Source organism: Orcinus orca, chromosome 8 (assembly GCF_937001465.1).
Source record: "Orcinus orca chromosome 8, mOrcOrc1.1, whole genome shotgun sequence".
NCBI lineage: Eukaryota > Metazoa > Chordata > Mammalia > Artiodactyla > Delphinidae > Orcinus > Orcinus orca.
The window spans coordinates 22,984,921-23,012,171 of NC_064566.1; the positions used below are offsets into that span (position 1 = coordinate 22,984,921).

General features: G+C 40.6%; 1 protein-coding gene across 7 annotated transcripts in view; it reads right to left on the reverse strand.

The window, feature by feature from the left end:
- Positions 1–27,251, reverse strand: part of TRIM44 (tripartite motif containing 44) — a 119,087-nt gene that overhangs the window by 80,245 nt on the left and 11,591 nt on the right. For all 7 annotated transcript variants that reach the window (XR_007478607.1, XR_007478605.1, XR_007478606.1 and 4 more), the window contains exon 2: positions 18,328–18,405. Coding sequence is in view for 4 of the 7 variants with exons in the window: in XM_004264012.4 (XP_004264060.1) it covers positions 18,328–18,405 (78 nt within the window). In the remaining 3 variants the exon portion in view is untranslated. The remainder of the gene's footprint in view (positions 1–18,327; positions 18,406–27,251) is intronic.

Here is a 27,251-nt window from a genome sequence, read left to right on the forward strand (position 1 = left end):
TTAAAGGAGCCCATTCCAAAAATGACTAAAAAACTTGTGAAGTGCATGAAATAGAGTGTGAAGATGCTAAATACCTCCCCAAAGGTGAAAAAGTCCATTTTTACTCCCTTTTTCCTCTTCTGAATGACTACTATTCAAAAAGAGTATAATAAAAAAGCAGAAAATGGAACTTTTTCAATGCTGCAATCTGTCCTCACTCCCACAGCATGGCACCCTCTCAGCATGCCAGTGTCTATGGAAACTTCCAGGTAGGAAATCTCAAAGTTAAGCCTTCTGTATAGCCTGGGGTTTATTCTGGCATTTTACCTCAAGAGAGCTCCTTGCAAACCTCTGCCAGGCTCCAGTGAGGACAGACAAGGGAAGAGCTTCATCAACAAGTAGGACAGAGTCCTTTTTCAGTGGATGGCTGGATCTCCCATTTTCCTGTGTCTTTTGTGTATGAGTGGGAGAGCCACTATTTGTGAATAAAACAACTGTCCACTCCTAAGGCTTGGAAAATTATCCAACAGGCTAGAAACACAGCAGATAAGACCGATGAAAAAAACAAAAACTGTGAACTACATTCTATTACCAACATTCTGAGGGATGGCAAACATTTTCCTGACAACGTGGTTAGAAGCCTGGATTGCTTGGATTTTACAATGGGGCGTTGAGAAGGGTAGAGAAAACGTTATTAAAATGAACATTTAATCTCTTGCCAAACCATTTTTCTCATCTTCATCAGCAGCCTCTAGACAAAAGCAGTCATTTGTATCTTCTTTACCTCCTTTCCTCGTTTGGTTAAGAGTACCATGGGATCTCTACCTCAGTTATCACTTAGTTACTTCACGTATGCACTCAATGAAGTAATGTGATATTTACTGCTGCTGTATTATTATTTGTATTATAAAAGACTATAAGAAATATACCAAAATGTTGGAGAGTGGTTATCTCTGAGTGCTGGAATTAAGGGTACTTTTCTTTTTTTTAACTTTTCAGTCCAAATTTTCTACAATAATGTGTAACACTTATCTTTTCTTGAAGAGTAATTTTTTAAAAGAAATATGGCTCAAAAAGAAGTTAAATCCTCAGTAAGATATTAGTAAATCGAATCCAACAATGTATAAAAGGAATTATATACCACGACTAAGTGGGATTTATCCTGGGTATGCAAGACTGGTTCAACATTTGAGAACCAGTTCATATGATCTACCATCAACAGGCTAAAGAAGAAAAATCACATGATCATATCAGTAGATGCAAAAAAAAGCTCCTGACAAAATCTAATGTCTATTTATGATAAAAACCATCAGCAAACTAGGAACAGAGAACTTTCTCAACTTCATAAAAAAATATACAAAAAATATATATATACAAAAAATCTACAGCTAACATCATACTTAATGGTGAGAAACTAGACTTTTCCTGCTAAGATCAAAAACAAGGTAAGTAGGGCTTCCCTGGTGGTGCAGTGGTTGGGAGTCCGCCTGCCGATGCAGGGGACGCGGGTTCGTGCCCCAGTCCGGGAGGATCACACATGCCGCGGAGCGGCTGGGCCCGTGAGCCATGGCCGCTGAGCCTGCGCGTCCGGAGCCTGTGCTCCGCAACGGGAGAGGCCGCAACAGTGAGAGGCCCGCGTACCACAAAAAAAAAAAACAAACAAACAAAAAAAAAACAAGGTAAGTATGTTTCCTCTCACTACTCCTTTTCCAAAGACAAAAGGAAATAAAAGGTTTACATGTTGAGAAGGTAGAAATAAAACAGCCTTTGTTCACAATTGACATGATCATCTATGTGGAAAATCCAAAAGAATCATCAAAAAAAGCTCCTGGAACTAATAAGCAGTTATAACAAAGTTGCCAGATACAGAGCTAATATATAAAAGTCAATCACTTCCCTATATATACCATCAGTGAACAAATGGAATTTGAATTTTAAAACACAGTACCATTTATATTAGTACCCCCAAAATGAAATACTTAGGTACAAATTGAACAAAATATGTACAAAATCTATATGAGGAAAACTAAAATGAAAGAAATCAAAGGAGAAAAAAATGTAAAGACAGTCCATGTTCATAGACAGGAAGACTGAAAATTGTCAAGATGTCAGTTCTTCCCAACTTGATCTATGAATTCAATGCAGTCCCAATCAAAATCCCAGCACGTTTTTTTATGGATATTAACAAACTGATTCTAAAGTTTACATGGAGAGGTAAAAGCCCCATAATAGTCAATACAATACTGAAGAAAAAGAACAAAGTCAGAAGACTGACACTACTCAACTTAAAGACTTACTATAAAGCTACAGTAATCAAGACAGTGTGGTATTGCTGAAAGAACAAGCAAATATATCAGTGGAACAGAACAGAGCTCATAAGTAGAGCCACATAAATACAGTCAGCTGATATTGAACAAAGGAGCACAGGCAATACAAATAAGAGAAAACACAGTCCTTTTAACAAATAATGCTGAAACAACTGGATGTCCACATGCAAAAAAAAAAAAAGAATCTAGCCAGGGATCTTATATCTTCCACAAAAATTAATTCAAAATAATCATGGACCTAAATAAAATGCAAAACTATAAAACTCCTGGAAGATAACATAGATGACCTTGGGTATGGTGATGACTTTTTAGATACAATTCCAAAGGCACTATCCATGAAAGAAATAATTGATAAGCTGGACTTCATTAAAATTAAAAAACTTGTTCTTTGAGAATGACACTTAAGAGAATGAGAAGGCAAGACACAGACTGGAAGAAAACACACCTGATAAAGGACTGTTATCAACATATACAAAGAACTCTTAAAACTCAACAATAAGAAAACCCAATTAAAAAATGAGCCAATGACCTGAACAGACATCTCATCAAAGAAGATATACAGGTGACAAATAAGCATTGGAAAGATTCTCAACATGATATGTCATTAGGGAAATGCAAATCAAAACAACACTGAGATACCACTACACACCTATTAGAATGGCCAAAATCTGAACAATCACAACACCAAATGCTGATGAGGATGTAGAGCTACTCTCATTCACTGCTGATGAGAATGCAAAATGGTACAGCCACTTTGGAAAACAGTTTGGCAATTTCTTAGAAAACTACATACGCTTACCATGGGATCCAGCAATTATGCTCCTTGCTATTTACCCAAAGGAGCTGAACATTTAGGTCCACACAAAAACCTGCACATGGATGTTTACAGCTTTATTCACAATTGCCAAAACTTGGAAGCAACCAACATGTCTTTAAGTAGGTAAATGGATGAATAAACTGTGATACATTCAGACAATGGAATATTATTCAGTGTAAAAAAAAGAGCTATCAAGCCATGAAAAGACATGGAAGAACCTTAAATGCATATGACTAAATGAAAGAATTCAACCTGTATGAAATTCTAGAAAAGGCTATGGAGACAGTAATAAGATCAGTGGATGTCAGAGGTTTGGGGAGAGAGAAGGATGAACAGGCAGAACACAGAGGATTCTTAGGGCAGTGAAAATATTCTGTATGATACTGTAGTGGTAGATAATATGTCACTGTGCATTTTTCCAAACCCACAGAATGTACACCACCAAGAGTGAACCCTAATGTAAACTATGGACTTTGGGTAATAATGATGCAGTTTCACTGACTGTAACAAATACACCACTCTGGGGTGGGATACTGATGTTGGAGGCTGTATCTGTGGAGGCAGGGGGCATATGGGAATGCTATTTTTTGCTCAGTTTTGCTGAGAATCTAAAACTATTCTAAGAAATAAAGTCTATTTTTAAAAGTTAATACAATTAAAACAGAAAACGAAATAGCCACTGAAGTGGAGCCTAGAGAAGGTCTCGGGGTGGGCTGAGCATCCAAAGGGCCAGGCAGGACAATTCTTCTGCTTGAACCTTAGTCTCAAACATGTCAACATTTTATTCTTTGCCTTCCCAGTAAATACTAGACCTTTCCTTCCTAATCTGATTCCGCTTTTCTACCACAAATTAAAGGTTTTTAAAAGTCCTTTTCAACTAAAGTTAAAATAATGGCTTCCACAAGAACTAAGCACTTTTAGCATGTGCTGCTCCTGCCATTTGAACATTCCTCTATGGGACCCTCAGTCATCCTGGGGCTCCTCAAAAGAGCCAGGTTTAGTGTCTGGAAAAACTCTGAAAAAGGTCTAACTGATCCAATGAGTGACAGGCTCATCAATGACAGATAGACATCATCACAATATACTGGAGAGACATGTGCTTCAAAACCTTGTATAACCACAGCAGCACCAACCCTCATGATACTGCTCTTATCACAAAGTAGGAGATGGAGTTAGGAGCAAGGTGGGGAGAAACAGATGGCATGCCTAACTTTCGCCTGGTTCCTGTCACTGGACATTCTCTTGCCTTTTAATCTGCGACAAAGATACAGTCTTATGAATAATAACGATGAAGATATTAAGAGCGACCACGTGCAGGCAGCATTCCAGGTGCCATCACAGACGTGTTTCTGATTTAATCCTCAGGCAGGCAATAATACTTTCATTTTATGGTAGGGGAACTGAAGCCCACAGTGGTAAAGTCACTGGCCTGGAGTTACGCAGCAGGTAAGCTATGGAGCAAAGATTCACCTCAGGTCAGCCTTTTCCAGGTCAGGGCTCTGACAACCACTCTATCTAGTAACCTCCTCCTGAAAAGGAAACTGAGCCTCTGAGAACCATTATGAGACCACCAGAAAGCAACCTGGCACAGAAGAGAGCACTCGGAATGGGGAGTCAGAGGCCGTGGATGTTTTCAGAACCAACCAGCTGCGTGACTTTGGACAAATCACTGAATCTCTCAGGGCCTCAGGTTCCTGAGCTATTAAAAATGAAAAGCTAAACTCAACCTTCCTTTTATCTCTAAAATGATATAGCTGCACAAATTTTATACTCTTGGAACTAATTCACTAATCCAGATTTGCCTCTAATCACACTTGTTGCTAAAACAAGAGGGGCATCAGGGAACTAGGAATCTGACCAAAAGTTGTCAGGGTAACACAGTCAAAATAAGAAGTAAAGAAGAATGCAGAATAACCCTTTTCCTATGGCAGTGCTGCCTCCCCTCCTACTTTTAACCACCAATCTTATTTAGAAAGTCACATAAAGCCTGCTGCCCGGTCTCCTCCAGCACTAAAGAGTCTACTAGTCACCAACTCCATTTGCTCTCACTACTGACCTGTCTGTATCATTTAGCACTGCTGATACCCCTCAGTCTTTAATTTCTCTCCTCTCACGGTTTCTATGACCTTGGACTTCCCCGGCTTTCTGTTTATCAGCTTCATCCCTGCAATTTTACACACACTCTCCAGACAGCTGCGATTGAGAAACTCTGAGAGTTTTTCAACCTTGGCACTACTGACATTTGGGGTCAGTATTTCTCTGTTGTGGGGAAATGTCCTGTGCACTGTAAAATATGTTGCAGCATCCCTGGCCTCTATGTAGTAGAGACAGTAGCACTGCTCCCCAGCCCCAATTATGACAACCAGAAGAGTCTCCAGGCATTGTTAAATGCCCTCTGGGTACAAAACTGCTTTCTCTCTATAACCTTCTCCTTAGCAGTTTCATCCCATCTTTGCAATTCAACTACCATCTCCATGCAGATAGCTCCTAAGCCTGGGTTTTTTTCTTGAGGTCTCTAGTCTCACCATTCCTTTTGATGTGTATCTCCACCTGGATACTTTCCTATTACTTAAACCATCAAGCATCAGACTGAATCCTCTCCCTCCTCCTCATGATTGTCACTGCTACCATTTTGGGCACTTACATATTAGGCACTATTCTAAGCACTTTACATGTGTTACTTCAATTAATCATCACAATGATACCATGAGGTAGCAATTATTATTATATCAATTTCATAGATGAAGAAACTGAGGTACAGTGGGGATAAGAAACCTGCCCAAATTCACACACATAGTAGGTGGCAAAGGTGGAGTCTGAACCCACATAGTTTGACTACATAATCTGCCTTCTAACCACAACATTATTCTTTCATATCTTCCCTTCAAACCTTGTCCTGTTCCCCTCTCCCCCTTAACGATACCACAGTTTAGACAATCACCCAGGCTCTAAACTCTGGAATCAAGTTTCATTTTCTCCACTAGATAACAGGTGCCTTGACTTAATACCTGGAGGAGAAATTCAAACATCTTTGCTAGGGTCTGGCACATCATGGCGGTCAATACCTTCTGACTGAGTGTCAGAAGCCATCCCGCACCTGCCTCTCCACCACAGTCTGGCTGAAGAAGCCTCCCCCTTTACCTATGAACACCCCTTCTTGCACCCCTTTCCCACCACTCCCCACTAAATAACTATACCCATTCTCTAGACTCAAATGCTCCATTTAAGCTCCACCTGCCCCCCGCAACCTAGACCCTTTAACCCAGCCCCACTCTCACTTGAACCACTAATCTGCCGAAACACAATTCTAAGACACAGAGAGCTTCTGAGTGATTTGAAGAAACTATTTAGGATTCTGATCCTACCTCCAACTTGTTCCAGGCCAGCTTTCTCTCCTTTCTCATCTCCACTTGGCCCTGAATCCTTGGCTTCCTGATCTTGACCTCAAATCCCACCTTTCGCCCTTCAGACTCAGTAACTATACGTGCTCTTCAAGCTCTCCTTCTCTGTGTTTAGACCTTAGATTTGCCCTATATAGTCTTTGGCTTGGCTTGTACCTTTGACTTTCAGAATCGCATTCCCTTGGACAGGAACCCCATATTTCAGTCAGAACACTCCAGCCTTCCTCTATTTCTGCCAGCACGCTTCTCCCTGAGGCTACAAATTTTGGTACTTGAGCCTAAGTACGCTGTTGTTCTTTACCAGCTTCATGCATATGACCCCGTAATACGCTTCTTCTGAACTTCCTCCCTTTCATGGTTTTCCCTCCTCGACACACAAACATAAATACACAGGTACACGCGCACACACATACACAGAGTATTAGAGGCTCAGGACTATGTTTCCTAGAGGCTGTGTACTTGAAAGATCCTAATATACACTTGAATCTACTAATCAGCTGTGAAGTGGATAGCAACTGTGTGCCCCAGTCATCTGAGACACAGTCACAGCAGACTGACAAGTAGCCCTAGTATGAGAGACGGAGATCTAACCACTATGGCTGTGTCATCATTGCCAAGCACTGTCTCCTCCCAGGACCGCCTGTTCATGCTGTCAGCTGCTATGAATTTACTGCCATGACAACTTGATGTGTAACCCAGCGTCATGGCACTGATCTGGAGGCACCAGGGGAAGAGTTCAAGAGGGATGCTGGGCTCAGTTTGAATGGATACTATTGCTCGCTCTTAAGACGCTTCTCTCTGCCTGACCCCAGGGTGGCAATAAAGAAAGCAATTATAAACTTCTGAGCAACACTTTTCCTGAGTGAAAAGAAAAAAACTTCTGGGTGTCCCCTGTAGAAATGTGAAAGTAGAAGAACGGGTCCCCTGAGACACCCAGGGCCTATAACAAGAATATGAGTGAGAGCTTCTATTCCACCTTCTTTTCTAGCTTTCTTTCTGCCTTAACCTGTGTATAAAATAGAAAGACAGCTTCTGCTTCAGAAGTTACTGTATAGGAAGTGGGAAGTAGAAGGTGCCACTGAAAGCTTTAGGGGCAACTAAACAGAAATTATACTATTTTTAAACCTCTCAGACTTGAATATACAAAGAAAGCCTATTTTATCCGCTGAAGATTAAAGCAATTACATTAAAACAAGACTCACCCCTCACCTCCATTTCAGTTCTCTAGCCACACACCTTTCCTGAAAAGCCACAGCTATCTGTATACTACAGAAACCACAAAACCAAAACAGCCGCCTGCCACCAAGAAGGGTCAGGAAAGGGCACTGAGATGTAAGTCTCATGTTTTCTGAGACTTCTTTGCTACAGAGGGTCAGAATAGTAAAGGTGGTGGAGTCTGTGGTGACAGAGAAAGACTGCAGTACTGGCTCTGCTAACTCTATGCTTCTGAAGCTCAGAAAAGTGAAAGTTTTTTCATAGATATTTTTGTGAAGTTTACACAAAATAATACATGGAAAGAACTTAGTACTCTCTGGGAACATAGACACATCAGCAGAACTGTTCTGCTGGTCCAGATAACAGTAACTGTGAGCATTTATTGTGGGTTTTTCCTATGGTACCCACCGAGCTCTCACAGATACAGAGCCCCAGCCAGTTCTCTTAGAGAAAGAGAACTTACGCCCTTGGGAGTACAGATTCAAATTTCCCAAAGGAACACAGGAAGGACCTCCTCACACATCCTAGGCACTGAAGAGCACGGATGTCAATGAGAGGCTCCTAGCCCCTGTTTCAGTAGATAGCCACAGGTTGTGAGTGAGCCTTTTCCAGTTTGATAAGATCAGATGCTGTCCACTTCCACAACACAGAAGCAAAGCACCGGAAGGACAGGTCACACCCTGCCCCTCAGCACCTGCACAGAGTCTGGAGATATAGTCAGCTCCCCAACCTCAAACTTGTCTCTATTATATTTGCTCTCTTTAGCCGACTGAAACCCTACTACACCCCCTTGAGCAGCTAACAATCTGCTAACCTAAGAACCATAGGGCTTGTTAAACAACTACAGTTTCTAAAATACTTTCTGGACCATCAAAAGCTGTGATACCAATCATCTTCCATCATTTCTTATCTCCTCCTCAAAAGTTTCCATTTGCAGGATACTCATTAATAAAAACATAATATTTGTCTCATTTTATTGATGAAACTGAAGGCTCAGACAAATCAAATGATGAACGTAATAAGTGCCAGTATTTGGACTCGGGTCATCTGGCTCCAATGTCTGTGCTCTTTCAACATAAAAGTAAAGGAAAGCATGGCATACTCAATCTAACATTTTTTCCCTAAAAGTCTGAACAAACTCTACATTTGTATACTATTGCCAACCCATCTTCTAAAACTAAAAAGTTAATAACTTCCTACAACTTCTACTAATTCCATATAGCAATCATAGAAAGGCAGTTTATTGCAATCATTAACCCTGTGGCCTTGGACAAGTCAATATACCTCTTAAATGTTTCTTCATCTGTAAAATGGGGATTATAAATGTCTAATTAATCAGGTTGAGCTAGGAATTAAGGTGATATCATAGAATCTGTTTCACCTGCTAAAGAAGTAAACAAAAGCTATTCAGCAATGGGGTGGAGATCAACTGGATCACGGGTTGAATGGAAGTGTTCTACACAACCACAGAGCCCTGGCGGATTTTGCCCTTTGGCTAAATGCAGAGGCAATCAGGGGAGAGGCCAGTTTTCAAATTTTACATTCATACATACATACAAGCATCGACACACAGACCTGGCTGACTGAGGTTGCATTCTGTAGCTTTAGCCTTAAGATATCAAAAAAGGGAAACCCCACATTTCTCCTTGAGTAAACCTGAATTTTATTTCCTAGCTGAATGAGGTTGAACTAAAAGGAAAAGGGGAGGGTGGGGGACAGGAAAGAAGGAGACCCTTAAATAAAACTCTGGGTGGTTTTTATCACTATTATCACAAAAAGTTCTATACCTAGCTACCCAGGCTCCTAAATTAAATGTCAAATACAATCCTACAGTGGAAACGTGAAGTGTGGCTGCTATGGGGGAGCCCTGACAGCTCCACTCCCTTCTTCACGTTGGCCATGTAATAAGCCCTTTAAGTTCTGGCTAAGAGTAAATTATCAAGGCTCCTGTCAGTGCAGAGAGGAGCTGGAGCGGGGGAGAAGGACATCACAATGTGCTAATTTTATTAAGCCATTTAAAGCTCAATCCCTTTGATTTCTAACAATGCTCCAGCCCACTAGGCAGCTCAGAGACCACGTCCACCTAGTTTTAAAATGCCTAGAGTTGATTTGTACGGTGCTTCAATTAGGAGCTCTGGGGCTCCAATAGAAAGAGAACAGCCAAAGGGTAAAGCCGAAGGGAAACGGAAAGTAGGGAGGGAACCAGAATCTCAGTGGTGTTTACTTTAAAGTGGGGCTATATCTCCTAATGTGTCTCTTAAATGCCACACATGATTTCTTTTGTGGCTCTTAATTTCTCTATTTTTCTTTGAATTTGACACCAGGCAGTTTTGCTAACTAGAGAGTTTGCTCCATAACAATAAACATAATTGCTTCTAGGAACTGATTTGTTTCCATTGGGAATATATGGACACACAGCTGCACACTCCCCAAGGCAGATATATTTGCCTTGACTTGAATGGGCAATAGACACAGAACCAACAACAGGCAAGGCGGCCATGCAAGGCCCACAGAGTCAGCCAGCCAGGCAGCAACACCTAGGGGTCTCAACTATGGAGATTTAACTCAATTTATTTGCATGTCATTATCACTCAAAGAGGTAGCAATGGCCCTTTAAAACCTGAAATCTGTAAGTGTCACTAATGCCGGGAAGTGTTAACTGATCAAAGTGCAGAATCCAGTTAGTTATGAACAGGTGGCTTATTTTTCTCCACCAGTATTAGAAGATCTCCTAAACTCCTGGAGGGGGTCGGGGGGGAAACTACCCCCATGTACCCTTGCCCTTCTACTGGAAACAGTGGGGTGGGTCTCAGGACTAGGAGAAAGCTAGCAGCAGCCATCATTTACAGGATGTTGTCCTAAGCATTTTAAATGGATTATCTCATTTAATCTTCCTAACAACCCTATGAAGGATGTACTATTATCCTCTATTTTGCAGCTGAAAAAACAAAAATACTGAGAAATGGAGAGGTTAAGCACAGGATCTGCTCAAGACTGCATAGTTATCAACTCTGGACAGTATCGGTCCCAGTGAGCTTTTAATAACTGTAAAATACTGCCTCCCCCTGACAGAGGCTAACATTAGATTTCTGAACCTCATTCCTGTCTAGAAGAGGAGAGGAGAAAGAAAAAGGACTATTCACTGCTGACAATTCAAGTGAAGGCCTGAAAGAAGTGATTCACACAGTAATCTCTCTCTCAACAGCTTTACTGAGATATAATTCACATTACCATACAATTCGGTGGTTTTTAGTATATTCAGAGAGTTGTGCGATCACCACAGTCAATTTCAGAACATTTTTATCACCACAAACAGAAAAAGGAATCACGCAATATCAGGTCTTTTGTGAATGACTTCTTTCACTCAGCTTAATGCTTCTGAGGATTATCCTTGTTGCAGCATGTGTCAGGACTTGATTGCTTTTCATTGCCAAATAGTCTTCCACTGTGTGGATATACCACATTTTATTTACCCATACATTGGTTGTGTTCTTTCCACATCCTGGATAGTATGAATAATGCTGCTATGAACACTGGTGTGCAGTTTTTGTGTGGATGTATCTTTTTATTTCTCTTGGGTATATACTCCAGGATGGAATTGCTGGATCACACGGCAACTCTTATGTTTAACCTTCTGAGTAACTGGCAGGTCATATTCCAAAGTCACTATACCTTTTTACATCCCCCCCCAAAATTTATGAGAGTTCCAATTTTTCCACATCCTTGTCAAATGGACAAAACTTCTCTTTACTGGGAAAACTACAGAGCTATAGTCCTAAAAGCTGTCGACCTTCTTGAGCTCTGCTGTAATTGCCTGGGTGACCTTGGGCAAGAACCTTTACTACCCTGGCACCTCAGTGTCCTCACCTATAAAGTGGAGGGCCTGAAGCAAATGGCTTCAGACTTCCCACTGTGCCCTGCATTTATTCATTCTGTCACATGATGGGAGATACCCTGACCAGTGGGGAGGTAGATGCTGTGAAACAGATAGCTTGAAGCTGACTACTCGATTGTGTATCTGACTTTGCATTAACTCAGTTTCCATTGTGCCTGAATAACCTTAGACTGTGACTATCATGCCTGCCTCAAAAAACAAATAAACAAACTCACAGAATCTGCTTATGCTATTAGGAAGAAAAGAGAAATGCCTTATTATGTAAAGGTTCCACTTGGCAATAACGGCAGACTGGCATTCAGGATTTTAGTTTCCTAAATTGGGGTTCAAAGATAGAAATGGATTCAAATGATAAAATGTATGTATTTATAAGAAATAATGTTAGGTGAAAAAAGCAGGACATAAACTATGTGTGTGTGTGTATAGTTATAGTTTTATATATACATACACACATAGAATAATAGTTATATAACTCTTGAACAACACTGGGGTTGGGGAGCCAGCCCGCTGACCCTCTATGCAGTTGAAAGTCCTTGTATGACTAAGAGTCAGCCCTCCGTTATGGGATTCCTCCATACCCGCAGTTCTGGGTTCTGCATCCACAGATTCAACCAACTGCAGATCATGTAGTTTCGATACTATAGTATTTACCTTTTTTTTTTTTTTTTTTTTTTTGCGGTACGTGGGCCTCTCACTGCTGTGGCCTCTCCCGTTGCAGAGCACAGGCTCCGGATGCGCAGGCTCAGCTCACGGGCCCAGCTGCTCCACGGCATGTGGGATCTTCCCGGACCGGGGCACGAACCCGCGTCCCCTGCATCGGCAGGTGGACTCTCAACCACTGCGCCACTAGGGAAGCCCCTATAGTATTTACTATTGAAAAAAAATCCTCATGTAAGTGGACCCGTGCAGTTCAAACCATGTTGTTCAAAGGTCAATTATATATAGAATAATAGGACTCTTCTATCTGAAAGGCAAAGCACCATAATATTAATCAGCTTTCTCACTGCTGTGTTTCGAAGTATGGAGTATTGACCATGTGTACCAGGCTGCACACTAAAAAAGCAGAACTCAGAACTACCAAATTAGATGTTCTGAGTGAGGCTCAAGAATCCTCAATTTTAGAAAAAAGTACTGAAAGTTTACAAACTACTGCAGGTAGCAGAAGACTGGCTGATTTCTTCTTTCTACATTATAGTTGTCTGTATTTTCTACATTTTTCTACGAAGAACATGTATCACTTTTGTAACTGGGGGATGGGAAAAGGGGAAATCGTTTTGTTTTGATAAAGGCAGGGAGATGGTGAAGGAGGGCAAAGAGCTGGCTTCTCCTCTTCCTGCTGCCCAAGTGTCTACAGAGGATGAAAAGAGGCCACATTTGCTTCTGGGTGATTTCCATGCCTCAGAGCCTAGACTGGACCTGAGAAAGCACTGGTATTTTTCCCATTTGGTGTCCTTCATAAGGGGAAACTACTGAAGCACTTGCCTTAGTTCTCCATTTGGCCAGGGCTAAATGCTCTGGGGCTGTCATGGATCCTTTGTCATCTCCCCATATTTTCTCCAGTCCTGGGACTCTAGAATTGTGGGAAGCTGTGGCTGCAGGATCCAGTAAGGGAGGTAAAAGAAGGGTGCGAGGGAAAAATAGTTAGTGAAGAGTCATATTGCTAGGGATGACACGCTATGTATAAATATCAACTTACCCATGGGTTCAACAACAGTGTGGGGGTGAATAACATGAAGGAAGATGAATCTGAAGTCCAGTCCTGTTCCCACCACTTACTAGCAAGTTGTTTAATCCCTGCAAGTCTTGGATTGCGTATCCATAAAACAGGGCAAATGATATTTCTTTTCATATGGTTGCTGTAATAGATAATGCATATCTATTACTAGGTACCACGCTAGTAGGGCTTGAGGATACAGAGATAAACACAATTCATGTCTTCCAAGATTACTTCTTTTTTATGTAAAGTGAAGAAATAGGTCAACAGGGACTTCCCTGGTGATCCAATGGTAAAGAATCCTCCTTCCAATGCAGGGGACGTGGGTTTGATCCCTGGTTGGTTAACTAAGATCCCACATGCCATGGGGCAACTAAGCCCATGCGCCACAACTACTGAGCTCACACGCCTCAACTAGAGAACCCACCTGCCACAAACTACAGAGCCACGTACTCTGGAGCCCGCACCACAACTAGAGAAGAGAAAAGCTGCACACCACAATTAGAGAGAAGACCACACACCGCAACGAGTGCCGCAACGAGTGCCGCAACGAGTGCCACAACGAAAGATCCCTCATGCCGCAACGAAGACCTGATGCAGCCAAATAAATAAATAAATAAATGAAAAGAAACAGGTCAGTAATTCTAATAACCTTCCAACCAAAGAAACACTTTTGAATGAACCAACTTCATAACTGAGGCATCTCAATTCTCTCCTTTAGATGGATGAATAAATACTGCCCCAGTGAATACTTCTATCTTGAGGCAGGACAAGGACCAACACAAGGGCTGACTTGACCCAGGTGAATAACAGGACACTAACACCAAGAATTCAAGTTAGGTTTTGCTTATATCCATTACTATTTGTACATGCAAAACCTATCATTTTAACAATAGTCTGATTAGCACTGGAGTGGAGGACTGGGCTATGTTCCATGTCAGTGATAATCAGCTATTAGAAAGGTCTGTAAGGTCCTCTTGCAATTACAAAATGCTCTGTAAATGCTAAATAAAAATAAAATAAGAAAACAATCCTCAGTTCTATTTAACTAATTTCATGTTGCTAGACAGTTCTTTGGTTTCATACTTCAGTAAGAATACCTGTAGAAATCGAAAAAAAATAAGGAAAAGAACCTGATTATATTTTAGACAATCTTAGTATGATTAGATCCCATGTTTAATCCCACTCCAGTCACAGAGAATAATGTGAACCACTTGGCTCGAGTTTAAGATGCTTTTTTGAGAATAACTTATTAAATTAATATGAATTTGAGATACACAAACATGGTTTAAACTGTTTGTTTCAAGCACACACCAGCTATAGGAAACAGTGAATGGTGCACCTTACATGGAAAGAAAAGCAATCAATATATCATAGAGAAAATAGCTATTATTAACTGAATAATGAGAGGTTAGTTAGATTGAGCTTAGCATCTTATACTTTAGTTCAACACTTTCTGGGAGACTGAGCATGGGGAAGGAAAGGAAGGAAATCAATGTGTTTTCTAAGTTTCAGTTTCCTCTGGGTAAACTATGAAAGATAATTGCATAGTCACTACAAAGGAAAGCTGTAAAGAACTCAGATGCTCTAAATTTCCTAAAAATCTAGTCCGGACATATATACACATACATACCCCTGATTAACTACATCTTTTAATTTCCCCAAAGTCTAGCATAAATATAAGAAATCTAGCGACTAAAATGCTGCTTTGTGCAACAGATGTTTCTGAAAAGTTTGGCTGCAAAAAAAAGTTTGCAAACTGGATCAAGTCAAACGCATTAGGATTATTTAATAGACCACTTCCAATTAAACAAAATAAAGACTGTTATTAAAAATAATTTCTTTCCACTGTATACAAGTTCTGGATCCCTGGAGGTCTGCCCCCTTTAAAACAGGGCTCACCACAGCAACATGCACGCACACCACTTCATCTGGACCTGTGCCTTATTTAGCAACCATCCCTGGCTCTCATATCCATCCTTGGGCTCACCCCTAGTAGCTGGGATTTGATGTCTCCTGCTGTTCCTCTGGTTTGAGAACTCAGCCCACTCCTGGACCACGGCGATGGCCTTGATCATCCTCCTAATTCCTGACCAGGACTCCTTCCCCTTTTTTTGGCTTTGCTACTTCTCTGCTGGCCATAGCTGTTTAAAGGAACCCTGTCCTCTCAGGGAGCCCAAGCTGATGACTCAGTTTACCTCCCTTCCCCTCTCTTACTCCTTTGCTCCCTCAGCTCAATTTATTTGTTTTCTAAGCCTGGAATTTTATGTATTTCACTTTTTTCAAGGTTGAAATCATTTGGATTTACAAGGGCTCTTCTGGCTATTTGCTGAAAGAACGAAGAAAACCAAAACACAAGATGGCAGGAAAATAACCAAGGTCCAGCACAGTTTCTAGTTCCCCCAGACACACTGAATCAGAAACTCTGGGGGTGGGTCCAGCACTCCGTATTTTAGTAAGTCCCCCAGGCGATTTTCATGAACACTGAAGTTTAAGAACCATTGCTCTGAAGAAAAGAGGATTTCTGACAAATATTTTGGACAAAATGAGGCATCTCATTAAGAAGTCTATATTACTGACATAGAAGAATGTTTAAGATATTCTGTGTGATAAAACCACAGCTATGGTATAATTTTTGTAATATATCTTCGAAGCGTATTTCCACGTGAAAAAATGTCTAGGAGGTTACACACTAAGCTGTTAATAGTGGTTAATTTAAGGGAAATCCATTTTCCTTTTCCTTTATGGATAGCTGTATTTTTTTATTATTTATTATTTTTATTTATAGCTGTATTTTTTAATTTTTCCTTTACGGATAGCTGTATTTTTAATCTATAAGCATATATTATTTTATAATTTAATAAAAGGTTAATCTAGGCATCTTCCACTCCTCTCTGGCAAAACTGAGAGGTAAAAATTAACTCAGTCCCCAGTAGACCTCAGTGTCTGGACTAATCCAGCTTTGTGAGGCTTTAGGGAATTCTAGAGGAAGTGAGGCAGAGAGAGTGTTCGGGGCTCCATGACTCAGTCAGTGCTTCTATGTAAAGCTGCTGTGCCAGAAAATGACAGGTCATAAAGCCTAGGAGATTCTGCTCTTCTTAAATAAGCCAACTTAAAAAAAGGATGGTGGGGTTTGGAGGGAAAACAGAAGAGACTAAAAACTTAATGAGTTCTTTTGGAAGACACCAATTTGTTTCTGGGAAAATTTTCTTTGTTGCAGAAATTATGTATTTAAGTGTCCCATTTTTCATCCCCTATTTGTGATCTAACAGTCATCCTGCAATTATGATGGTCCTTCTTCAAGCTGGCTCCAGGTAAAAATGGCATACACATATGTTAGGCTAGAAAGCGGCTTGAAAATAAAATAGATTAGTGGGAAATTATCCAGGGAGAGACAAAGAGAAGATGAAAGAAAGGTGAGTGTGTATAAACATATCCAAGATCAAGTGAGGTCCTAACAAATATCCTTTAGCTTATGATGCATCGTAGGAAAATCCTGAGGTTTCCACGGGTTGCTTTCATGGGGACTACTCAATTCTTTCAGCTCTGGCAAGTTTCCCATCAGAAGCACTATATGCATTCATAAAGGTTCCCAAAGCACTTTACCTGTATTATCATCATGCACAGAAGCCACTCAGTGTAATCTGTACACATTCTCTTGCTCTTCACTGTCTATAAGCATGTGGGTGTGGCAGAAAGAGGAAATACAGTTGTCTCCTTCAGGATAGCTGTTGTCCCAGAAACCAGAGAAACTCGGTAAAAAAAGCTTTCTGTTATCTTTAATAATTAATTGGTTCATCTTTACTAAAGGAAAACTACTTTCATATAAGTGGTTTTGAGGGAGGGGGGTCTTTCTACTTTGAGCTAAGAAAATCGACAAAAGTTACCCCAATGTGTTCTTATCAATAAAATGGGAAATAAAAGCTAATTTACAAGGTTATTGCAACGATCACAAGTGTGTAAGAGGAGAGGGAGAATAACAAGTTAGTGCTTAATGGGTGCAGTTTCAGTTTGGGATGATGGAAAGAGTTCTGGAGATGGATGGTGGTGATGCTGCACAACAATGTGAATGTGCTTAAGGCTGCTGAGCTGCACAATTAAAAGTGGTTCAAATGGGAAATTTCATTATGTATATTTTACCACAATTTTTTTAAAAGGTATGTAAGGCTCCTAGCACAGTGCCCGGCTCTTATTAGGTGCTCAAGAAATGCTAGTCTTATTCCCCTTATAAAATTTTTTAATTAAAAAAAAGACAGTATAAAAAGCCAAATAAAATCATGCTCCTTTCCCTATTTAATTGTGAAAGGCTTTGACTCTCAGGCAAAGCCAGCTGGCACCAGTACCGGGTAGTGCCACAGCAAACGTCTGAGTAGGAGAAGGGAGGCTGCATTAGTCATAATCCCTCTGGCACGTTCAGTTCCCAGTCCACCCACAACCCTGGTATGGCGTCTCCCAGAATATCAATCCTACAGCCCCCAACATCTTGCGAAGAAAGCTGGGAAGCTTAAACCATTTCCCAGACCAGACTCCAGCTCATGAGGGCAAAAGTATTCACAGTGGCAGCTGGCTCCCGTTAAGTGGGAGAGTGACAAGACGCTAGTACTGAACACCAACTGGATAGGCCTGAGCTTGTTACAGTCCCCAGCATTAAGCTGATGGTATCTCTGATGCCTTTGGTTGGATTTAATGGACACAGAGGCCAGTAGTCTCGAAGGCCCGGTAAAAGAAGATTAAAAATGCACTTGTCTGCAGTTCAGAGAAAACAATGAACGATTATGTGTTGTAAATCATAAAATAGAGAAGGGGAAAAATAGATGACTTATCTTCAGGCATGTTAGAACATGGCTTTTGATGGGTAGGCTTAATTAGATCTTGATGCAATGTTCAGATAGATCATCATTAACATCCCTCGAATTTAGCTCAAGGAGAATGAAATACTTGGGGTACCAATATCCAATTAATTCCAAAACAATACTTACTTTAGGGTCTGAGCTCTTGAACTTTAACCTTTCCACCAACTCTATCATAGCCGCCTTCAGTCCGCCTGAATCTTTGCTCTAGAAGAAAGAAAGGTCAGGGGTCATTAGACAGCATTTTGTTGCTCTCTCGAACACAAACAGCATTTCATGGGACAATGAAACGGAAGGCAATTTCTTCTTATCACCCGAGAAGACTAAACGACTAAGAAAAGATGTGTTGCCCCTCTTCCTCTTGTCTATGGACAAAGAGGGTCAGGACATAAATTGCCCAGTGACCTGAGAGAACAATTGGAACGAAAATTAAATGCAATTTGTACAGGCTGACTCACTGCTTCATCTCAGGGCTCAACTGCACCAGTATTCACAGAGGGCTGAGGCTTTGCAAAAGAGATTTCTATCTGGGATGTCTATTTTATGACCAAGTGATTTTTATTTTAAACTTCTACATCACAAATACAGAAGTATGCAATATTAAATATTCTCACAAAAATAAAAACAGAGAAAATTCCCCAAGATTTAACCCTAATTGGAAATGGTATTTCAGTGTATTCAGTTGAATACAGGTTTTTGAGTCAGAAATATAAGGTTTCAAATTTGGGGTCGGCATTAACGAGTTGACTAACCTCAGGCAAATACTGACTTTCTTGAAAACTTCTCCCTCTTCGATAAAATGGGGATTATAAAAAGGGTTATCTTGAAGCTTAATTGAAATGCTGTTTGTAAAGGCGTTAGCACACTATGTGGCACACAGTAAGTGCTCAATAAATGTCACCTATTATATTGTTGTTATTACTGCATTATAATGATTTAGACTAGCAAAATCCAACAGAAATATAATGTAAGCCACAAATGCAAGCCACATATATAATTTTAAGTTTTTGAGTAGTCACAAAAATAAAAGGAAATTAATTTGAATACATTTTACTTAACTCAGTATATCCAAAATATTATCATTGCAACATGTAATTTCAACATGAGGTATTTTATACATTTTTTTCATACTAGGTCTTTGAAATCTAGTGTGTATTTCACACTTACAGCCCAATTCAATTTGGACTTACCACATTTCAAGTGCACCAAAGCCATCTATGGCTAGTGACTACTGTACCGGTCAGCACAGATTTAAAGCACAGACTAAAGCCACACTGCCTGGATTCAAGTCCCAAATCTACCACTAGATCTGTGTGACCTCAGGCAAGTCACTTAGCCTCTCAGCGCCTCAATTTCCTTATAGTATGAAGCTAATAATAGTACCCATTTCATAGGGTTGTAGAAAGACAACATGAGCTCATATACATCAAGGTACTTGGAACAGGGCCTGGCACATGCTAAAGACAATAGATGTACGAAACATATTTATTATTACTGTCTGTCTCGCTCACAATATTTTAAATTCCTTAAAGGTAAGAACTACACTTTTTACCTCTATCTGTGTTCAGCATCAAGAAGGTGTTCAAAAAAGTCTGCTGAACAAACGAATGAATGAATATGCAATCTTAAGATATGAATGCCCTTATAATAATACATGTGTGGAGCACAATGTAAAGTCACATGAATTAGTTTATTTTCTTATCTCAACTCCTTTGGGATAGGATAGGATAATCACTCTCATTTTACCAGTGTTGGAAAGGAGGTATGAGTAAGTAAAATGACTTGTCGTTTTTATGGGTATGGGACAATAAATAAGTACAATATAAACAAGTACTACAAATGTCTGTTCTTCAAAATTGGCCTCAGAATCAGTGATAGTTTCCAAATTCGGGGGGAAAATTCCAATTCCTCCAAAACAGGACCTACTTAGTAAGACTCCATCATATAGATTAAAACAGACTAAAGCCTAAATCCTTTTTTCCCCTCTAACCTCCTCTCTCTCCCAAGTCTACACAGTAAAAGTCTGATATAACCTAAGACCGATATCTGCTTTAGATGTGCTCTCCAAACACAGCTTAGCTGACATTCCCATCCTAACTGTGGTTCTAAATTTTAATAATTTGTATTTTTAGTTTTACTTTTAAAATGATGACAACTTTCCAGATTTCTTCACCAATCTAAATCTTTCATCTCTGGTCTCAGAGCAGACAGGTGGGAAAAGGAATCTGGAGGTCACACACCAGGGGAATGCATGAGACCCAAAGTACCTAAAAAAGGGTTAAATTGCCAGACACAATCCTGCTTTTATGAGATGATCAGACAATAAAGACTGTCTGGTGATATCATTCCTCTAACCTGCTTCTCATTGGCTGGAACAAGCAGGTCACTTGTCCCTGGAAAACTCTTTTCCCCCACATCCCAGCTGCCAGCACCCATTTTAAGCTCTTCAGCAAGAGCCTTTGATATATTATGACTTTCCCCCTGGCTCTAGAGAACAGAAAGGAATGCACCAAACTGTGTCTTAAAACATTCAGAAGAGAAACAGGACGACGAAGGAATCCCTAAGAAGCAGACAGCCTGTTTGCAGGCAGATGTGCCTTGTGTGGAGAGATAAGGGAACCCTTAGCCTTCTTTCATAAAAACAGTGTGTCAGCAGAATCCTTCCTCGTTTTTACAAAGCATCCGCAGCACTGCCTACCCAGGGGAGTGACAGAGGAGAGGCACAGAGACTCTTCCTTCAGGAAATTCACCCATACTACCTCCCCACCCCTCCCTCTTTGAGAATATTCTCAGAGATAATTGGGGTCTGTATTGAGCCAGCCTCTAAACGGGTGGTGAAAAAACCTTCCCCAATAGCTTTTTTAACCCCTCCCCCACCAAATAAGCAGTTGGGCAGAAGGGAGAGGGTCCTCTGGGCAGACCCTCCTCTGACAGCGGCAGAGCTGGGTAAGAGTACAAATGGACAACCCTGGCCCCAAAGCCACTTCCTTTCTTTTCGCACACCCCAGTCCCTTCCTGCACCTCAAGGAGCATTGTACACAGATGTTCAAGCGAATACACCCAAGCTCTGGGCACATCTCTCTCAAACAGTCGCCTTGGCCACACCTGGGTCCTACAAATGCGCATATCAGGGGCAGGGTCTAATGGTTTGGTCCACCTTTGGGAGGATGGGCTCAGAAAGAGCCTCTGCAGGCCCTGGACGCAGGGTCAGGACATTTCATCAGGTAATTCTTGGGTCCTGGATACTTGAAGAGCGGTCTAGAAGGGGGCAGGCATGGCCAAAGGAAAGACCCTCAAAAGCATAGGGCAGGGGCACAGAGCTGTCTAGGTCTAAGGTGGTATTTGAGTATAAGTGGCCCCAAACCATCGGGTAGTATCATGTTTTAGTTAATTATTTGTTTGCAGAGGGCAGTCATCAGTCAAAAGGTAACTGGAATAGACAATACTTTCAGAGTTCCCTACTGTGGTGGAATGGAGGAGTTGCCTCTGAAACCTGTGTTCTAATTGAGAAGTTAGACGAATTCTAACCTTGTAGACATTTGGTTCCATAAATGGCCAGATTATGCTATGTCAGTCCCTGGGGGAAGCACTGTGAGTGAAGAAGTGAGATTCGCCTGATACCGCTCTTCCTCACCTCCATTCCACACAATGCATTCCAAGAACACAGGAGCTCAATGTGAGCCTATCTTGTTTATGTACCTCTTTCCTCCCCCAAGAAGAGTGTAGATTAAAACAAGACAAGCGCTATGTTGTGTAACACCCCTCAAAGTTTGATCCATCTATGGAGATGGGGGATGCTTCATAAAAGCCAACTCCTATGGATGAATCATAATAAAGCCAAAGAAAGGACAAAATGCCTACATTTGAAGGTATTCTTTATTCTCCAAGGCACTTTCATATGCTCTTTCTTTGGCATTTCACAATAAACCAAAAATTCTCACTTTACAGCTGGGAAAAATGGCTGGTGAAAATCAAATGAGAAACCCCCAAATCACAGAGCCCATACACTGTTTAACTAGCATTACACAGTAACACAATAATTAAAGGTAGTGTATTCACACTGTACAATAGAGAGAAATGGTTCTGTGGAAGTCAAATGATGTCCACCAAATCACAGAGCTAGTCAGTAGCAAAACCAGGATCAAAAAGATCTAAATGAAAAAGATTTATAACATATACAAGAGAAGAGGTTGGTATCAAGAATAATGCGAAAATACATAAGGGATTCCTGTAAATAAGAAAAAGCCAAATAAGCATTAAAAAAAATCCCAACAAAGGATATGAACATAACAGAAATGTGAAACGGCTAACACACATATGCAAAGATGTAAAAGATGCTCTAACTTACTTGTAATTATCATATCATTTCTTATCCATCACATTGAAAAAAAAAGTTTTGATTTGATAATACCGAGTGATGAGAGACTTTGGGCAGGCTGGGGATTTTCATATGTTGCTGATATAATACAATAAAGCTACTTTGAAATCACATGCCTAGCAAGTCCATTTTTCACTTTCTCCCCTTGAGAAGCACTAACATGGGCCAGGGAGGTATGAAAAACAATATTTATGGCAGCACTGCTTGTAATACTGAAAAACGGGAAACATCCTAAACATCCATCAATAGTGGGTGGCCAAATAAACTATGGAATTAACAAATGGGATCTGATATAGCAAATAAAAAGAATGAGACACAACGCTGAATTTTTTAAAAGTTGCAAAACAATGCATACTATATCATTTATTTAAAAAGCATAAAACTATTCATTTTTATGGGTGATACATATGTATGTAAAAGACTAGAAAGCAATGACTGGAAGGACTAGTAGTGGGAATAGTAGTAGGAAGAGTCCTAGACTTACATAAATTTATTCCTATTATCTAATTAAGATTTAATATACAAAAAGGAAGGGAGGGAGGAAGAGAGGACAGATCTAGGGCTTCTGCTTCGAGTGTCTCTCTCCATGAGTTTGCCTAAGTATAAATACTGGGGCACTGTTCCTTTTGCATGCAAACATGAACCAAAGGTATAAGAAAGGGTTCTCTACCTAGTATTCATGTATCTATTTCCGGGAGTTTGAAATCCCCAAAGCTGTACACAAAATTTGCAATGTACATGCACTTTTCTATGAAAAGGGACTTGAGCGCTCCCCAAAGTCCCCCAAAAGTTTAACTTTCCTAGTGTAAAGCGCATTGCATAAAGAGAAAGGAGACTCAGGCTCCACTCCTACTAATTGCTATATGAGCTTGGAAAAGTCATTTTACATCTCTGAGTTTCTGTTTCTCAACCTGTAAATGAGGAAAATGGGCCAAATCAGAACCTACAGATTTGCAGGCTGCAGCCTACACAACTTTGGTTTTGTTGTGTTTTTAGAGTGTTGTCCCACACAGCATACTAGGAATTTTAAATTCATTGTCAACATTTAAAAACCAGGAGATACGACATAATAAAGATTTCCAGCTTCTTCTAAAAATCTGAAAGGTATGACTGTACTGGGCTCCCTCTCCCACATAGCAGCAACTGGCTGAAGCTGAGTAGCAACTACCCGCTTTAGGCAAGGCAAGCTCCCTCCAGTTTGCCATAGTTACCCTGGCTGGCTTCTCCCATTTACATTAACTTTCTGGTCCCTGTAGACATTTGAAGTTGCTACCCCTGCAAGAACTCCCTCTGAAAGTTTTCTGTCTCTAAGGGTCCTTGTGTTTGAACACCAAGGAAGTTGGCATGTCTTTCTTCAAAGGGGTTCAGAATACCTCATAAACACAAGTCCATCCATTCACTCCAAAACACAGAAATAATACAGCTCATTCTAATGCAAACATTCTTTGAAAATGGGCAAGAGGCAGAAACAAAAGTGGAATATGGTAGGTAAAAGGGACATCAGAATAAGATCTTGACAACCAGTCTCTGTACTTTCATGGGAGTCAGTCTAGTCTAATGCCAATAACCAGCTGGGCACCAAAAGAAAAGTCATGTGTCAGTAGAAGTGTAAGTGTAAATCACTTAATATCCTAAACTGGTTCCTAAATATTGAATTCTGTATTATAAAGAATCAGAAGATGCTGAGTTCAGAAAGAATACTGGCTGCGTATTTTGGTTTTTTCCTATCCCACTAGCCTTGTGTTGCTACCATGCTTAAAAAAAAAAAATCAATCTAACTTTCTATCATTTTCACAAAAAGGTTTTTTTGGGAGAAACAGTGGAAAAGGACTGGGAGATAGAATATGTAAGGAGTCCTCCTAAGGAATCCAATCAGAAAGCAAAGCCCTGACAAAAGGAAATGAAACTGAATTTTAGTACGCCATAAAATTTTAGTTTCACCACGCCATGTCCAAAAATTCTTTACCATCTTCTTCACATGACTTGATTTTCCAACTCCAAATCCACTCCTATGTTAGGCAACCACCTTTATACAGTTGCTTAGATCCAAAATATTTTGGGGGCCTGAGCAAACCTACCCCCAAGTCTTTTCAGACCTAACTCTAAAACACAGGCCAAGTCCAACTACTCTTCACCATCTCCACTATTCCCTGTTTGGTCCTAATCCAAGGAGCAACACCACTCCCACTTGCCTACCCTACACTCCATTCCCCACACAGGCACCAGAGGGAAATTTTAAGAACGTGAATCAGATCACTCATTCTCCTGCTTAAACAGTCTATGGCTACTCAGAAGGAAATCCAGTATATTTACCATGGCCTACTTGACAGTCTGACGTCATCTACTACCCGCTACCTGGAACCCTGACTCATTATCCTCCAGCCATCTTTTTTATCCTCAGTAAGCTTGTTCCATCTCAGTGCTTCTACACTCGCTTACTTCCTCCATTCAGATCACTATGCCACCAGATCTTCCCACCACTGGCTCTAACTATACCCAGTCCTTGTTAGATCCTTAAACAGCCTCTCTCTCATTCCCCATTCCAGTCACTCTCTTTCTCCTTCCCCTAGTTTGTTATTCATGGCATTTATCATTATTTAAAATGTTATTTACTGTTTAACTTGCTTGTGTCTGTTTTGCTCTTACAACAAAAGCTCCATGAGACCAGTACTTAGAATTGTTCACTGTTAAATTCCCTACAGCCCCAAATACTCCACCTGACTGAGTGAATAGATCAAAGGAAAAAAACACCACGCCACTAATTTCAAACAACATAGAAAAATATCTTAACGAAACTGTACCTCAAAAAATTGTGGTAAAAATTAAATGACATAATATGTAGGAAGTTTATAGCACAGAACCTGGTACCTACTAAGTTCTCAATAAATTTTAGTTATCATTGTTGTTATTGTTATTATTAAGTCTATTGAGTGACTGACTGCTAAGTATCAAGTACTGAGCTAGAGAAGTGCTGAATGGAAAAAAATGAACAAAACAATCTGATACAATCAAAATACTCTGTAAAATATCTAGGAAGAAAAATCCAGATGGAAGGGAAAGAATAGTTTTTTTGTTTGTTTTTGTTTTGTTTGTTTGTTTGTTTTTTGTGGTACGCGGGCCTCTCACTGGTGTGGCCTCTCCCGCTGCGGAGCAACAGGCTCCGGACGCGCAGGCTCAGCGGCCATGGCGCACGGGCGCAGCCGCTCCGCGGCACATGCGATCCTCCCAGACCGGGGCACGAACCCGTGTCCCCTGCATCGGCAGTCGGACTCTCAACCACTGCGCCACCAGGGAAGCCTGGGAAAGAATAGTTTTAATAGTCTGATTAGAATATTCATAAAGTATCTACTAAATACCTTCACAGAGATAATAAACATCAGGAGATTGCGTCAGTACAACTTAGAAAGGTTAAATGTAAGTGGGAATAATTAAGAGTAGAGGCTAAATGGGATGGGTGAATGAAAATGTCCTTTGGGGTTAGACCTGGATTCAAATCCTAATCCTTCCACTTATAAACTAGGTGAACTTCCACAAAGCTCAACCTCTTTGAGTATCAGTTTTCTCATCTGTGAAATGAGAATCAGAATAATACAGGTTATTGTGGGAGTTATATTGAGATCAACTGAAATAATGAGCTGAAAAGCATCTGACCTAAAGCCACTTAATAATTATCATTATTATTCTAATCTCGGGAAAGAGCCTCAAAATTCAACAGCAGATAAGAGTTTCTAGACTCTCTTAGTTTTATAACCTCAGCTAAAGGCTAGCATTTCCATTCTTCACACACATGAAGTCAGAGTCTTTCACTCAACACAGGTTACCCTGCCAGGGTTCACAGAGACCCAAAGAACAGAGTGGAGAACAGCAGGGGTGCCTCTAACCTCTTTCCCCCACGACTGCCTACTGGAAAGAAAACAGAGGCTATTTTCTAACTAGAAAATAAAGGGTGTACTGCCCCTGCCTCCTCTCCACTTCTATAAAAATTTCCTACAGTTCAGAATGTAAAACAGAATTTAAAGAGGACAACCAGCAAGACTTGTGAACCTAAAATTAGACATACCAGCTGTGTTTTGGTTAGCTAGTGCACATGGCACCAGCAGGACACTGAAATATACAGGAGCCTCTTCTCTGAAGACAAGTTTTTCACCAGCCTATCTACCCACCAGCATAGAGCAGTCAGAAGGAACAGAAGGAGAGGGGGCTGAACAGCGTTCACCAAAAGAAACTTGGTGTCCGAACTTCTACTTCTGCCAGACTACCTGGTCTGGAATTGAACGCAGAATAGAACCTTAGTTGACTCTGTAAGGATAATAAGAGTAAGAGTCACTAATTGCTGAGGGATTATTATATTCCAGGCACTGTGCTAAGCTCTTTACATGTATCATCTTGTTTGTTCTTCACTACAACCCAAAAAGGAGAAATAATTATTATGCCCATGTTACAGATGAGGAAACCAAGATTCAGAGAGACTGAGTGAATTCTCCAACATGACACAGGTAATAAGTAGCAGAGCCAGGATTCAAACCCATAGACTGCAAAGCCAATTAAGGCAAGACTGCTTGGTCTTTCACATTCATTCTCCCATTCTTCCTTAGTAAGAGACTCCAGTTTTAGCTGGACACACCATGGCCTGAAGAAAAGACTGTTTCCCATCCTCCCTTGCAACTAGATAAGG